The sequence below is a fragment of the Xenopus laevis genome, chromosome 4S, assembly GCF_017654675.1.
Source record: "Xenopus laevis strain J_2021 chromosome 4S, Xenopus_laevis_v10.1, whole genome shotgun sequence".
NCBI lineage: Eukaryota > Metazoa > Chordata > Amphibia > Anura > Pipidae > Xenopus > Xenopus laevis.
The window spans coordinates 121,647,726-121,663,018 of record NC_054378.1 but is presented as its reverse complement, the minus strand read 5'-3'; the positions used below and the strand labels follow the sequence as shown (position 1 = coordinate 121,663,018).

Here is a 15,293-nt window from a genome sequence, read left to right as displayed (position 1 = left end):
TCTTGAAAGTAGGGATGCACCGAATCCAGGACAAATTTAATCGACCCAAAACTTGATTCGAATTTGAAAAACTAAAAGCAAATTAAAAAAAACTCAATTTGGTAAAAAAAAGTCTAACGTCAGAAAGGCTGCACTCATCACCAAATTGATCCCTGGACCTCGCCCATTGACTGAAACAGTAATTCGGCAGGTTTTAGGTGGCGAATACTCAAATTTGAGTTCTTAAAGGGCCAGAGTATGATAAACCTCGAAAATCGAATTCAATTTTTTTTAAAAAACTCGAATCGAATTTGAATAGCTCCCTAGTCTAATTTGTCAGTTTTGACCATAAAATAAAAAAAAATCAAAACTGACAAATCTGTCTCTGCTGAGGCTATAGCAGGAGGAGGCTTCAGGCTGGAGAGGCAACGGGTTTCGATGCCCCAATCTTGCCGGCAGAGTGCACGAGACATAGGGCAGCCAGGAGAGAGAACCAGGGAGAACAAATCAACTGCTGCAGGATGGATGGTCGCCCTGTCACCATTTTTGAAGAGGAGTGGAAGTGGAGTTTCAGTAAGTTATTTTTTAATAAAGGCTTTGCAATTTGAAAGTTTAATTTGTGTTGGTGTTTATTTTATGATGTATACTAACGAATTTATTTAAAAAATTTTTGAAGTTACTGGTCCTTTAAGGACTGGAGCCTAAAACTGCACTGCATACTACAGGTGAGGCCTCACCAGGGACCAATAGAGGAAAAATTATGTTTTCATCCCTTGAGTTTATGTCCTTTTCTATGCAAGTTATGTAACGTAGACAAAATATAAAAGTACACAGCAGCACGGACAAACATTGCACATCTCAGTTACTGAGAGTGTTACCTTTTTGGCAATGTCTCGCTCTTTACATGCTGTTTTCGCTCTCTTCTCGGCTTCTGCTATCCGGAGGGTGAACTCATCTTTCAGCAGAGCGACGCTGCTACATTCTTCCTTCAGCCTCACCATTTCGCTGCAGTAGAAGAAACACAATTAAGTGCATTAGTATTCGTTAAGAGAAAAGGTTTTCTTGTCATTTTATTTTTCTTGGATAACTAATTAGAACGGCAGAGAAGGACAGCAGATGGTTTCTGTGTCAAAATTATTCTGGGCCTGAAAATAATAATTATTTTCTAAATAAACAAGAATTAAGTACAAATTTGAATTCACAAATTTTTTTTTTTTTTTTGCTCAAAACTCTCAAATTCAAATTGTGAATTGTCCAAACTCGATTCGAGTTTTATTTCAAACTTCAAGATTTAACATACTCTGGTCGAATTCGACTATTCACCACCTAAAACCTGCCAAAATGCTGTATAAGTCAATGGAAGAGGTCCAGGGATCAATTTGCTGATGTGTGCGGCCTTCCTGACATTTGAGTTTTTTTCCGAGAGAAAAAACTCAAATTGAGTTTTTTCGATTCGAGTTTTTCTAATACGAATTGAATTCTATTCAAGCTGAGAAAATTTGATTTTATTAATAAATTTCAATTGGTTGAATTTCGAGTTTATGGGAGTTTTAAATAACACACTCGACTCTTAATCAATCTGCCCATAAAACTCGACTGATGCCAACTGTAATTCTTCCTCCACTAATATCCAAAGCATCCAGTGAATTTTGTAATCAGATCATGAACAAAACAACTTATGTTCACCAAGCAATAAGTTCATATAACATAGGAGTGTCCTTGTTTTAATTATTTAGATTTATTAGATAACAATATGATAAAGGAGCGATACAAACACATGTTAAACATGAGCCAAATAAGACTTATACTGAAAACGTTATATGCCTTTTCTTTTTTTAATGTATATTATAGCTATTTATTTTCTGGCACAAACCATGTGATATACAGTATGTATAAACAGTGAGCAATAAACTGTATAATCTATGAATAAGCAGTCCCTCAATTTTTTTTCCTGTCTATGCTTCAGGCTTAAAGATAAGGAGGAGGTCATTTTATGGGGGGGACTGAGTAAACTTCCTCTCCTTCCACAGTTAAGTGGACGAACCAACAACATGGCATCCAGTCTAAACCAAAAGTAATCTTTCAATTATTCTACGTTTGGCACAACAATAGAAACCAGATTTGTTTTTATTAAATAGTGATGAAATAAAAAAAGACTATGCATTTCCCACAAAAGCACTAGTCGAATACAGTTGCAAGTTGTCAATTGAATTCTGAACACCTGTAACTGATTCAAGTACAGGATACACAGTAGATAACAGATAAGTACTACTATAGTTTATATAAACAAGCTGCTGTGTAGCCATGGGGGCAGCCATTCAAGCACAGGATACACAGTAGATAACAGATAAGTACAACTATAGTTTACAGTGGTGTGAAAAACTATTTGCCCCCTTCCTGTTTTCTTATTCTTTTGCATGTTTGTCACACAAAATGTTTCTGATCATCAAACACATTTAACTATTAGTCAAAGATAACACAAGTAAACACAAAATGCAGTTTTTAAATGAGGGTTTTTATTATTTAGGGAGAAAAGAAATCCAAACCTGTGTGAAAAAGTAATTGCCCCCTGAACCTAATAACTGGTTGGGCCACCCTTAGCAGCAATAACTGCAATCAAGCGTTTGCGATAACTTGCAACGAGTCTTTTACAGCGCTCTGGAGGAATTTTGGCCCACTCATCTTTGCAGAATTGTTGTAATTCAGCTTTATTTGAGGGTTTTCTAGCAATGAACCGCGTTTTTAAGGTCATGCCACAACATCTCAATAGGATTCAGGTCAGGACTTTGACTAGGCCACTCCAAAGTCTTCATTTTGTTTTTCTTCAGCCATTCAGAGGTGGATTTGCTGGTGTGTTTTGGGTCATTGTCCTGCTGCAGCACCCAAGATCGCTTCAGCTTGAGTTGACGAACAGATGGCCGGACATTCTCCTTCAGGATTTTTTGGTAGACAGTAGAATTCATGGTTCCATCTATCACAGCAAGTCTTCCAGGTCCTGAAGCAGCAAAACAACCCAGACCATCACACTACCCACACCATATTTTACTGTTGGTATGATGTTCTTTTTCTGAAATGCTGTGTACTTTTACGCCAGATGTAACGGGACGCGCACCTTCCAAAAAGTTCAACTTTTGTCTCGTCGGTCCACAAGGTATTTTCCCAAAAGTCTTGGCAATCATTGAGATGTTTTTTAGGCAAAATTGAGACGAGCCTTAATGTTCTTTTTGCTTAAAAGTGGTTTGCGCCTTGGAAATCTGCCATGCAGGCCGTTTTTTGCCCAGTCTCTTTCTTATGGGGAGTCGTGAACACTGACCTTAATTAAGGCAAGTGAGGCTGCAGTTCTTTAGATGTTGTCCTGGGGTCTTTTGTGGCCTCTCGGATGAGTTGTCTCTGCGCTCTTGGGGTAATTTTGGTCGGCCGGCCCACTCCTGGGAAGGTTTCACCACTGTTCCATGTTTTTGCCATCTGTGGATAATGGCTCTCACTGTGGTTCGCTGGAGTCCCAAAGCTTTAGAAATGGCTTTATAACCTTTGAAATTGAACTCAGGTGTGATAAACCACTGTTAAGTTATTTTTTAACAAGGGGGGCAATCACTTTTTCACACAGGCCCATGTAGATTTGGAGGTTTTTTTCTCCCTTAATAACGTAAACCTTCATTTAAAAAGTGCATTTTGTGTTCAATTATGTTATCTTTGCCTAATAGTCAACGGTTTTTGATAAGCAGAAACATTTAAGTGTGACAAACATGCAAAAGAATAAGAAATCAGGAAGGGGGCAAATAGTTTTTCACACCACTGTATATAAACAAGCTGCTGTGTAGCCATGGGGGCAGCCATTCAAGCACAGGATACACAGTAGATAACAGATAAGTACTACTATAGTTTATATAAACAAGCTGCTGTGTAGCCATGGGGGCAGCCATTCTAGCACAGGATACACAGTAGATAACAGATAAGTACTACTATAGTTTATATAAACAAGCTGCTGTGTAGCCATGGGGGCAGCCATTCAAGCAACAGGATACACAGTAGATAACAGATAAGTACTACTATAGTTTATATAAACAAGCTGATGTGTAGCCATGGGGGCAGCCATTCAAGCACAGGATACACAGTAGATAACAGATAAGTACTACTATAGTTTATATAAACAAGCTGCTGTGTAGCAATGGAGGAAATTGAAAATCGGCTATATGGCACAGGTTAAATAGTGGATAACAGATAACACCATTATGTTCTACAGAGCTTATCTGCTATCTGCTGTGTAACATGAGCATTTTCTTCTTTGAATGGCTGCCCCCATGGCTACACAGCAGCTTGTTTTTATAAACTATAGTAGTACTTATCTGTTATCTACTGTGTATCCTGTGCTTGAATGGCTGCCCCCATGGCTACACAGCAGCTTGTTTTTATAAACTATAGTAGTACTTATCTGTTATCTACTGTGTATCCTGTGCTTGAATGGCTGCCCCATGGCTACACAGAAGCTTATTTATATAAACAATAGTAGTACTTATCTGTTATCTACTGTGTATCCTGTGCTTGAATGGCTGCCCCATGGCTACACAGCAGCTTATTTATATAAACAATAGTAGTGTTTCTGAAGCAAACACATCAGTTTTACCAGTGCAGGGCAACACTGCATTATATTTGTATTACTTTAAAACACTTTCATATTTTGATGTTACTGAAAATGTACTTACTCATTAAGGTTGTCGTAAGCTTCTTCTAGGAAGGCCTTTTCCTTGCTCAAGGATAGCAGTTGTGTCTCCCTCTTCTCCAGTCTGGCAGTAAGTTCATCGATCGTCTACACACAGCAAAACACAAGTATCATCGTAGCCCAGGAAATATTGTTATGTACATTCTACGTACAAATTTATGAACAAGTAAATGTTCCTCGAATTTAATGTAATAATGTTTAATGTAGTACTTTACACAATCAAATTCTGAGAAAGTATGTGACTGTTTTTTATTATTGTTTAATCCTGCTCTGAAGTTGCTATTTAAAGTGGACCTGTCACCCGGACACAAAAATCTGTATAGTAAAAGTCCTTTTCAAATTAAACATGAAATCCAATTTCTATTTTTTATTAAAGCATTCATAGCTGTTGTAAGCTCATTTAAACATATCGGCTGTCAATCAAATAATGTCTGCCCCTCCTCTATGCCATGGGCATAGAGGCGGGACAGACAATTACTTTCACTTTCCATTCAGCACTTTCTAGATATCACTGCCCTCCCCACATTCCCCGTTCTCTTTACCATTTAATTGTGTAGCCAGGACATGGGGATGGACATCAGGTCCCCCATTCTGGTGCACAAACAAGATTCTGAGATGATACAAGGCTTGTCTTAACAGTGTCCTCAAAATGGCTGCTGCCTGCTTGCTATAATTATGAATTCCCAGACGGAAGGAAACAATATTCAAATAATTTGTATAGTGTAATTAAAGTTCATTTTGCTTGACTAATGTGATAAAATAGGATTTTGAATATTTTTTTGGGGTGACAGGTCCCCTTTAAAGGGATGGTTCATCTTTAAGTTAACTTTTAGTATGTTATGGAATGGGTAATTCTAAGTAATTTTTCAATTGGTCTTCATCTTTTTTATTTTTTCTTAACTATTTGCCTTTCCAGCTTTCAAATGGGGGGGGGGGGTCACTGACCCCGTCTAAAAATCAAATGTTCTGTAAGGCTACAAATGTATTATTATTGCTATTTTTTGTATTACTCATCTTTCTATTCAGGCCTCTCCTATTCATATTCCAGTCTCATATTCAAATCAATGCATGGTTGCTAGAGTAATTTGGATCCTAGCAACTAGAATGCTGAAATTGCAAACTGGAGAGCTGCTGAATAAAAAGCTAAATAAATCAAAAACCACAACTAATAAAAAATGAAAGCCAATTACAAATGGTCTCAGAATATCACTCTCTTTAAAGGGGTTGTTCACCTTTGCGTTAACTTTTAGTATAATGTAGAGGGTGATATTCTGAGACAATTTGCAATCGGTTTTAATTTTTTATTATTTAAGGTTTTTGCGTTATTTTGCTTTTTATTCAGCAGCTCTTCAATCTGCATTTTAAGCAATCTGGTAACTAAGTTCCAAATTACCCTAGCAACCATTCATTGATTTGAATAAGAGGCTGGAATATGAACAGGATAGGACCTTACTAGAAAGATGATGAATAAAAAATAGCAAATAACAATACATTTGTAGCTTTACAGAGCATTTGTTTTTTAGATGGGGTCAGTGACGCCCATTTGAAAGCCAGAAAGCGTCAAACGAAAAAGGCTAATAATTACAAAACTATAGAAAATAAACAATGAAGGCCAATTGACAAGTTGCTTAGAATTATCCATTCTATAACATACTAAAAGTTACCTAAAAGGTGAACCACCCCTTTAATATGTTTTGGTAGTTAATGACCCACAAGTAAAAATAGTCATCTCTTGTGGTTAGATTAAAGGAGAAGGAAAGGCTAAAATTAAGTAAGCTTTATCAGAAGGTCTATATAAATACACCAGTAAACCCTCAAAGTAATGCTGCTCTGAGTCCTCTGTCAAAAGAAACACCACATTTCTTTCCTTCTATTGTGTACTCATGGGCTTCTGTATCACACTTCTTGTTTCAGCTAAAACCTCCAGGGCTAGGGCTTGAGCATGCTCAGTTTGCTCTTCTCTCCCCTCCCTGTTGTAATCTGAGCCCAGAGCTATGAGTGAGAAGGGAGAGACTCAGGCAGGAAGTGATGTCACACCATGCTAATATGGCAGCTGCTATCCTAAACAAACAGAGAGAGTCTCTAGAGCTGTTTACTCAGGTATGGTAAAACATTCTAAAGAATAAATATAGTGTTATAGCTTGCACTATTGTGGCTAATCTATTGGCAATAAACTGATTCAGTAGCTTTCCTTCTACTTTAATGGTGTGCCAGTGTGGAGCGGATCTTTTATTCCAGTCTGTGTAATCTACACCCTGGCAAGCCGATACAATACACACATACAACTGGGATACACTAGAAACCAAACAAGTGTTATACTTCTTTATTACCTTTTGCAAGTCCTCATTTGAGAATTTAGCTTCTGGTGCAGTTTCAGCTTCAGTCAAAGATTCAGCAGCAACTCCATGACAGACATCTTCACCTTCGTGGGCCAGAAGATCAGGCTGCTCTGAATTTACAGGAGTGGAGCTCCTTCCACTTTCCTCCATTTCCGTATTCTCACTGGAGTGCACCATTAGTGTCTCGTTTAAGTCTTCCTCTGGTTTACACTCAACTGACTCATGGACGTCCATATTGGGAGAAGAAGAGCTGACTGCGATGGAAACCAGGGTGCATCCTCTGCCGGGAAATTCATCGTCGGAATTGAGTTCACTAACACTGCGGCTGTCCATGGATTGCATGCTAAAGGAATCTATCCGCTCAAATGCATCCGACGATGAGCAGCTCTCCGTAAGCTTTGGAAACTCTTCCATACGGCTGTATTCAGCAGAGGCAGAGAGAAGCTGGAAAGATGTCTGCATTAAATGGAGGTTTGCTTTGGAATCAGCTGCTTCTTGCCTTGAACTAACAGAGCTCTCGCTCATCACGCTCTCATGGTCTAACACTTCAATATCACTGGTGGTTGACGTCCCAGAGGAAAAGGTGCTTATTGGGGGGGACGGGGTGTTACTCTGACGGTCCTCAGACTTCTGTTCTTTATTATCCAGTGCAACGTCTTTACTTTCAGAAGTAACAGCCGTCGACGAGCTGGAGAGTTCTTCAATAGGTCTGCTCTCTGGAACTCCATTATCTGTTGTAATGTCAGAAGATATTTGCTCCTCTTTTTCAGTCTCACATTTTAATTCCGAAGAGACATTTGAACGGTGGGGCACTGGTTTCTCTGAAGATATGTCTGGTGTTTCCAAATCTGCTCTTTGGCTCTTACAGGCACTTTGCTTGAACAAGTTAAGATTAATTTCATCTTTCTGTTTCACCTTGACCGTGGATGTGGGAGAGGTATAGTTCTCTTCCTGTTTGAGCCTCGGAGATTTGACGGGAGGCTTGGACACCACAGAACTATCGGAGGCAGTGTTCGATGTCGGGGAAGAGAGAAAGGCACTGAAGAAATTCTCTGATTCGTCCACTACACTCCGTGTAACGGGCTTGGTAATTGCTGTCGGAGATAACACCACTTGTGTTTCAGGTTCTTCTGATTGTCCCCCCCAATTGGAGTTTTCCCAGCTCCCTTTGAGTGATGAAACGTTCTCTATAAAGAAAGAAAATAAATAACCATGATACAGGTATGGGCATGTTATCCAGAATGCTTGGGGTCTGGGGTTTCTGGGATAATGAATCTTTCTGTAATTTGGATAAAAAAAAAACCCGATGGGCCCAAGCCCGCTCCACAGAGTCTCACCTCCTCCTCTACTCCGGACCTCCGCCTGAACATGCATGTAAAGTAGGTATGCGCCAGGCGAGGGGGGTTTGCTGCAACTGGAAGGGTAGAGGGTTTTGCTGGGACTGGGGAGGGGGTTTGCTGCGACTGGGGAGGGGGTTTGCTGCGACTGGGGAGGGGGTTTGCGGCGACTGGGGAAGGGGTTTGCGGCGACTGGGGAAGGGGTTTGCGGCGACTGGGGAAGGGGTTTGCGGCGACTGGGGAAGGGGTTTGCGGCGACTGGGGAAGGGGTTTGCTGTGACCGGGGAAGGGGTTTGCTGCGACCGGGGAAGGGTTTGCTGTGACTGGGGAGGGGGTTTACTGTGACTGGGGAGTAGGGATGTAGCGAACTGTTCGCCGGCGAACTAGTTCGCGCGAACTTCGACTGTTCGCGTCCGCCGAATGTTCGCGAACGTCGCGCGACGTTCGCCAATAGGCGTTCGCGTCAAAAATCGTTCGACCATTCGATTCCTTCGACCGCTAAAATCGAAGGATTTTCGTTCGAATCGAACGATCGAAGCCATTGGATTGAATGAAATCATTCGATTGAATGGCTTCGATCGTTCGATTCGAACGAAAATCCTTCGATCGAACGATTAAAATCCTTCGATCGTTCGAATCGAACGATTTTCGGATGTTCGAAGTTCGCGAACTGTTCGCGAACTGTTCGCATTTTTTGCCGGTGTTCGCGAACAGCGTTCGCGAACACATAAACGGCAGTTCGCTACATCCCTACTGGGGAGGGGGTTTGCTGCGACAGAGTTGGGGGACAAAGTGCTTAGATTAGGGCCTACACTGTATCCGTGCTAATGGTTCACTTATCTAAATAAAATGGCCCAAACACACTAGCTGCTACAAGGTTGTACCACTGAAAAAATGTTTTTATTTTAATCGTGTGTTCCCCCCAGACTAATGAGCCCTAGGGATGACATGGTCTCCTAGATCTGCAAACATAAAACATTCAAGCCGTGTGTACATAATAAATGATACCATAATAATTAACGGTCTCTGAAGGACAAATGATCAAAGCATAAATTACTAAATACTTAGTACAGTTTGTATAAATAAAAGACGGCCAACTACTGTATGCAATAGGATGAAGAAGACGATATATACAACAGGACTTTTTTTTTTTTTTTCTAAAAGGGGTGGTTCATCTTTGAAGTTAACTTATAGAATGTTATAGAATGGCCAATTCTAAGCAACTTTTTAATTGGTCTTCATTATTTATTTATTTTTAGACATTTTTTATTTGCCTTCTTCTTCTAAATCTTCCCAACTCTCCAATGGGGTCACTGAACGTCTAAAAAACAAATATACTGTAATGCCACAAATGTATTGACTTCTCTAAATACACTCTAAATACAATTAATTAACATTGTGGTATTGTTTAAGAAATAATCAAGTTACTCATCAGTATCTCACTTTCCAAAACTTGTCTCTCTTCATGCTGAGGTCTAGGTCAGATTTTGATTGACAGGTAGATCTAACACATCTTTTACGGGGGCTCCCATTCTTAGAAGAATAATTCAAGTAACCAACTCCAGCACAAACAAAAGTTAACAAAGTAACAGACTCTGGCAAACACCCTGCACACAGAGAAACGGGATTTGTATCAGAGTCGGTTATTTTTAAAGAGTGAGCACCTAGTGATTGAAGACAGAATGCAATGATGGAAATTGCCAGTGGGAAAACATAAACGTTGCTTCAGCTTTCCAAAGTCACCCAAAGTTTGGCAATGCAGGGAGAGCGGCAAGGAGAGAGGCGCGGGAAGAGAGATGCGGGGAGAGAGGCGCGGGGACAGCCAGTGGGATTGGGGCATGATACTATACAAACTGCAGGTGGAACAGGGTCACACAGTAGAGTCCTGTGCGGGCTCATTTTTTGGGACCCGTACCCTGCAATCCGTAACCCAGACCCGCAACCTGCATTCTTACCCGCTTGGAACACCGACCCGACCCTACCCGCACGTAACTTATCCGCAACCCGGACCCGCGACCATCAAGAATCAGAAAGTGCTGTCATTGTTAACCGGAAGTGACACCATTGGAAGTAGAGGTGATCAGAAAAAAAAGAAGTAAAATTAAACCGTAAGTGACACCATCGGAAGTAGCCGTGACCAGAAAAAAGGAGTAAATATCGTTTTTGCGGGTAACACGCGGGTACCGGACCCGCTGCAGGACTCTATTACACAGTAATATTGTAACAAAAAGGTGGTATAAATGTGATAACTTATGTTAGCCAGCAAATAAAGGTATCAGCTTTTAGGGGACTCCCATTCTTAGAAGAATAATTCAAGTAACCAACTCCAGCACAAACAAAAGTTAACAAAGTAACAGACTCTGGCAAACACCCTGCACACAGAGATACAGGATTTGTATCAGAGTCGGTTATTTTTAAAGTGAGCACCTAGTGAATGAAGACAGAATGCAATGATGGAAATTGGGGAAAGTGGGAAAACATATACGTTGCTTCAGCTTTCCAAAGTCACCCAAAGTTTGGCAATGCAGGGAGAGAGGTGCGAGGAGAGAGGCGTAAGGAGAGAGCTGCGGGGAGAGAGCTGCGGGGAGAGAGCTGCGGGGAGAGAGGCGCGGGGAGAGAGGCGCGGGGAGAGAGGCATAAGGAGAGAGGTGCGAGGAGAGAGGCATAAGGAGACAGGTGCGAGGAGAGAGGCATAAGGAGAGAGGCGTGGGGAGAGAGGCTCGGGGAGAGAGGCGTGGGGAGAGAGCTGCAAGCAGAGAGCTGCGGGGAGAGAGGCATAAGGAGAGAGGTGCGGGGAGAGAGGCGTGGGGAGAGAGGCTCGGGGAGAGAGGCGTGGGGAGAGAGGCGCGGGGACATCCAGTGGGATTGGGGGATGATACTATACAAAAAGCATAAGGAGAGAGGTGCGGGGAGAGAGGCGCGGGGAGAGAGGCATAAGGAGACAGGTGCGAGGAGAGAGGCATAAGGAGAGAGGCGTGGGGAGAGAGGCTCGGGGAGAGAGGCGTGGGGAGAGAGCTGCAAGCAGAGAGCTGCGGGGAGAGAGGCATAAGGAGAGAGGCGTGGGGAGAGAGGCTCGGGGAGAGAGGCGTGGGGAGAGAGGCGCGGGGAGAGAGGTGCGGGGACATCCAGTGGGATTGGGGGATGATACTATACAAAAAGCATAAGGAGAGAGGTGCGGGGAGAGAGGCGTGGGGAGAGAGGCTCGGGGAGAGAGGCGTAAGGAGAGAGCTGCAAGCAGAGAGCTGCGGGGAGAGAGGCGTGGGGAGAGAGGCATAAGGAGAGAGGTGCGAGGAGAGAGGCATAAGGAGAGAGGTGCGGGGAGAGAGGCGTGGGGAGAGAGGCGCGGGGAGAGAGGTGCGGGGACATCCAGTGGGATTGGGGGATGATACTATACAAAAAGCAGGTGGAATGGGGTCACACAGTAATATTGTAACAAAAAGGTGGTATAAAGTTGATAACTTATGTTAGCCAGCAAATAATGGTATCGGCTTCATATAACCTTTTTGTTATTTCTTTGCCCTGTGACTGGCTAATCCAGTAGGAGAACTTTTCACAGAATTACAATGAAAGATACCAAAATATACCGGACATTATCTTAGTCAGCCAATAAAGGCATCACCTTTATACCACCTTTTTGTCCTGTGACTGGCTTACACGGTACAACAACTTTACTTGGAACAATACTATTGTGAAAGCCAAAGGAAAGGGAACACACAGACCTACATAGAAAGCCAGTGGGGAAGGGGCAGAGATTTGTGCAGAGACAGAGTGACTTACAGTGGAAGTGACAGGGCAAAGTGAGAAAGAGACATGCAGTGAGGGAGGCAGAAATGGATCAACACAGTGCGACAGAGACAGACAGACAGATAGAGCTGTAGCAGTGGCACAGGGATATACAGGAGTATACAGGGATATACAGTGATGTATACTGAATAAAGTACCCCCTCTTGTAAAATATAAGGATATTATAAGTTACAGAGGAGTTTCATGACCATATAAAAGTACGAGGCCGAAGGCCGAGTGTTTTTATACAGGTCATGGAACTCCGAGGTAACTTCTAATATCCTCATATTTTACAACTGGGGGTACTTTATTTATTATAATACACAAATTTCTGACAGATTTCATTGAAAAATTTCCGTTTACCAAATCCTTTCCTTTCCTTAGTATGCAGCTGTTACATTTCGCTAAAACTGCCACTCATATAAGGAATAGGGGTTTTGATAACGCCTAATGACTAATAAATTGATTCACCCTACTTTAGAATGGGCACTATTTAGCTCGGTGAAACCTTTCAATACCTTCACTAAAGAAGAGAAACATTTGGCGACCCGATTGGCAGCGGCGTCTCGAAAGGCAATCTTACATCAATGGCTCTCTACGGACAGCCCATCCCTTTTATTGACCAAACAAAAGCTACATTACATCTTTCACATGGACTGGCTCGAGGCCATGGCCAAGAAAGAACGACAGGTAGACAAATTCTTCTCTATTTGGGGCGCATATATTAATAGCCTTCCATCTCCACTAAAATATTTGACTACGTATACCTTTCAACGCACTACTTGGTACGATCTAGAAACGCTTAGGGATAATCCACTATTACGTGACACTTTTCAGTACATTCAGACCACTCTCTGTGGTAATGCGGCCGTTCCAATCTCGCCCCCCAAGACTCAGCGAACCAACAGGCTTTTAGCCTCTTATCTGCGGTAATTGACCTTGGCCTAAGGAAATACTTGGATTTTGTTTTTATTTTCTTATCTTTTACTTACTTTTCTCTATCAGAGCATATATTCCCTGTATGTTTGTTTGTTTTTTCTTTTCTTTTGGTTTGTCACCGATTCCTTGTTGATGTTTATGATACGCATACATGTATCTATCTGTTACTCTGCTCATTACCATGGGCCTCTGGTAGGCCCGAATGTTTTCATGTTTATACATGTTTAACTTGTAATAAAAACAATTTGAAAAATAATACACAAATTTCAGTGAGTCATGTGACAGAAATTACATCAGAACTCACCGTTTATAACTGATGACATCAGAACTCACCATTTATAAGGATATAATTTACAAGATATTCATGGCTTTTGTGTATTATACAGGGATATACAGGAGTATACAGGGATATACAGGAGTATACAGGGATATACAGGAGTATGCAGGGATAAGCAGGGATATACAGGAGTATACAGGGATATACAGGAGTATACAGGGATATACAGGAGTATGCAGGGATATACAGGAGTATGCAGGAATATACAGGAGTATGCAGGAATATACAGGAGTATGCAGGAATATACAGGGATATACAGGAGAATACAGGGATATACAGTGATATACAGGAGTATACAGGAGTATACAGTGATATACAGGAGTATACAGGAGTATACAGGGATATACAGGAGTATGCAGGGATATACAGGAGTATACAGGGATATACAGGAGTATACAGGAGTATACAGGGATATACAGGAGTATGCAGGGATATACAGGAGTATGCAGGGATATACAGGAGTATGCAGGAATATACAGGAGTATGCAGGAATATACAGGAGTATGCAGGAATATACAGGAGTATGCAGGAATATACAGGAGTATGCAGGAATATACAGGAGTATGCAGGAATATACAGGGATATACAGGAGAATACAGGGATATACAGTGATATACAGGAGTATACAGGAGTATACAGTGATATACAGGAGTATACAGGAGTATACAGGAGTATACAGGGATTTACAGGGATATACAGGAGTATACAGGGATTTACAGGGATATACAGGAGTATACAGTACAGGTAAGATACACACAGTGGGACACAAAAGGACATAGAGTGGAACAGGGCACAACAGCAGTTGGGACAGATTAACAGTGTAGGACACAAAGTATAATAGTGGGACATGTACACAGTTGTACAGCACAATTAATACACGGGGGGGGCAGTGACAGGACAAATATACACAGGGACACAAGGTGTGACAGTGAAGCTGTTTTCTGCTGACCAATGGAATGAGCGGATTCAATGAGAGGATGAGCTTCACTACTGACACTGAGTTACTGCTCCATATTGTGATATAAAGTGATACAGACACATTAACAGCCTCACACAAGGACACAATTATGAGAGAGATAACCAGTAGGACACAATTATGAGAGAGATAACCAGTAGGACACATGAGAGAGATAACCAGTAGGACACATGAGAGAGATAACCAGTGGGACTGGGACACAATAAGACAATGGTCAGTAGCTACAGGGACACGGAAGTGGAATCCAGTCACTACTGACAGAAACTAAACCGGAAGCCCCAAGTCAGTGACAAGATTCCCCCATATGAGACAGATCACTGACTCGCTCAGTCTCACAGCCCATGACAGGCCGCAGGGCCCCTCGTACCTTCCTCAAAGGGACCAATGATGGAGTCGGCCCAGGCGGTTTCATCTTCCTTAATATCCAGTACTCGGTCTATAGACTTCTGGGCCTGGGAGAAAGCCTGTTTAGCGAAGCTGGAGAGGTGCGAAGTGTTGAACCAGCTCATCCTCCCGGCACAGAGGCCTCCCGAGCCCGTCAGTCTGCAGCACCGCCCCCTCCCCAGACACGTAACAGTAAACAAACCCCCGGCGTGACGTCATCATCCCGCGCCTCCATCTCCGCTGTAGGGAGTTCCTGCTATGGACTGTGTATGCAATGGCCGCCCTGTCACTCAGTCTGTTAGTGTTACTCACCGGACACTGCTGGGAATTGTACTTGTTGTTGACTTATAAATAAGGCTGTGGTATACTGAGAATGCAAGGGATTACATGCTGCTTTATAAATAAGGGTACAGTGGTATTTTGGGGAGTGTAGGGAGTTACAGGCCAGTTTATAAATAATGGGGTACAGTGGTATTTTGGGAAGTGTAGGGAATTACAG

General features: G+C 42.1%; 1 protein-coding gene across 1 annotated transcript in view; it reads right to left on the bottom strand.

Annotated features, from left to right (window-relative positions):
• The window catches only part of tmf1.S (TATA element modulatory factor 1 S homeolog), a 41,821-nt gene extending 26,831 nt beyond the window's left edge, over positions 1-14,990 (bottom strand). The window contains exons 1-4 of the mRNA XM_018261480.2: positions 14,778-14,990; positions 7,030-8,225; positions 4,683-4,786; positions 858-984 (exon numbers count right to left, since the gene is read on the bottom strand). Of these exons, the coding sequence (XP_018116969.1) occupies positions 858-984; positions 4,683-4,786; positions 7,030-8,225; positions 14,778-14,919 (1,569 nt within the window). The 5' untranslated portion in view covers positions 14,920-14,990. The remainder of the gene's footprint in view (positions 1-857; positions 985-4,682; positions 4,787-7,029; positions 8,226-14,777) is intronic.
• Between the last annotated feature and the right edge of the window lie 303 nt (positions 14,991-15,293).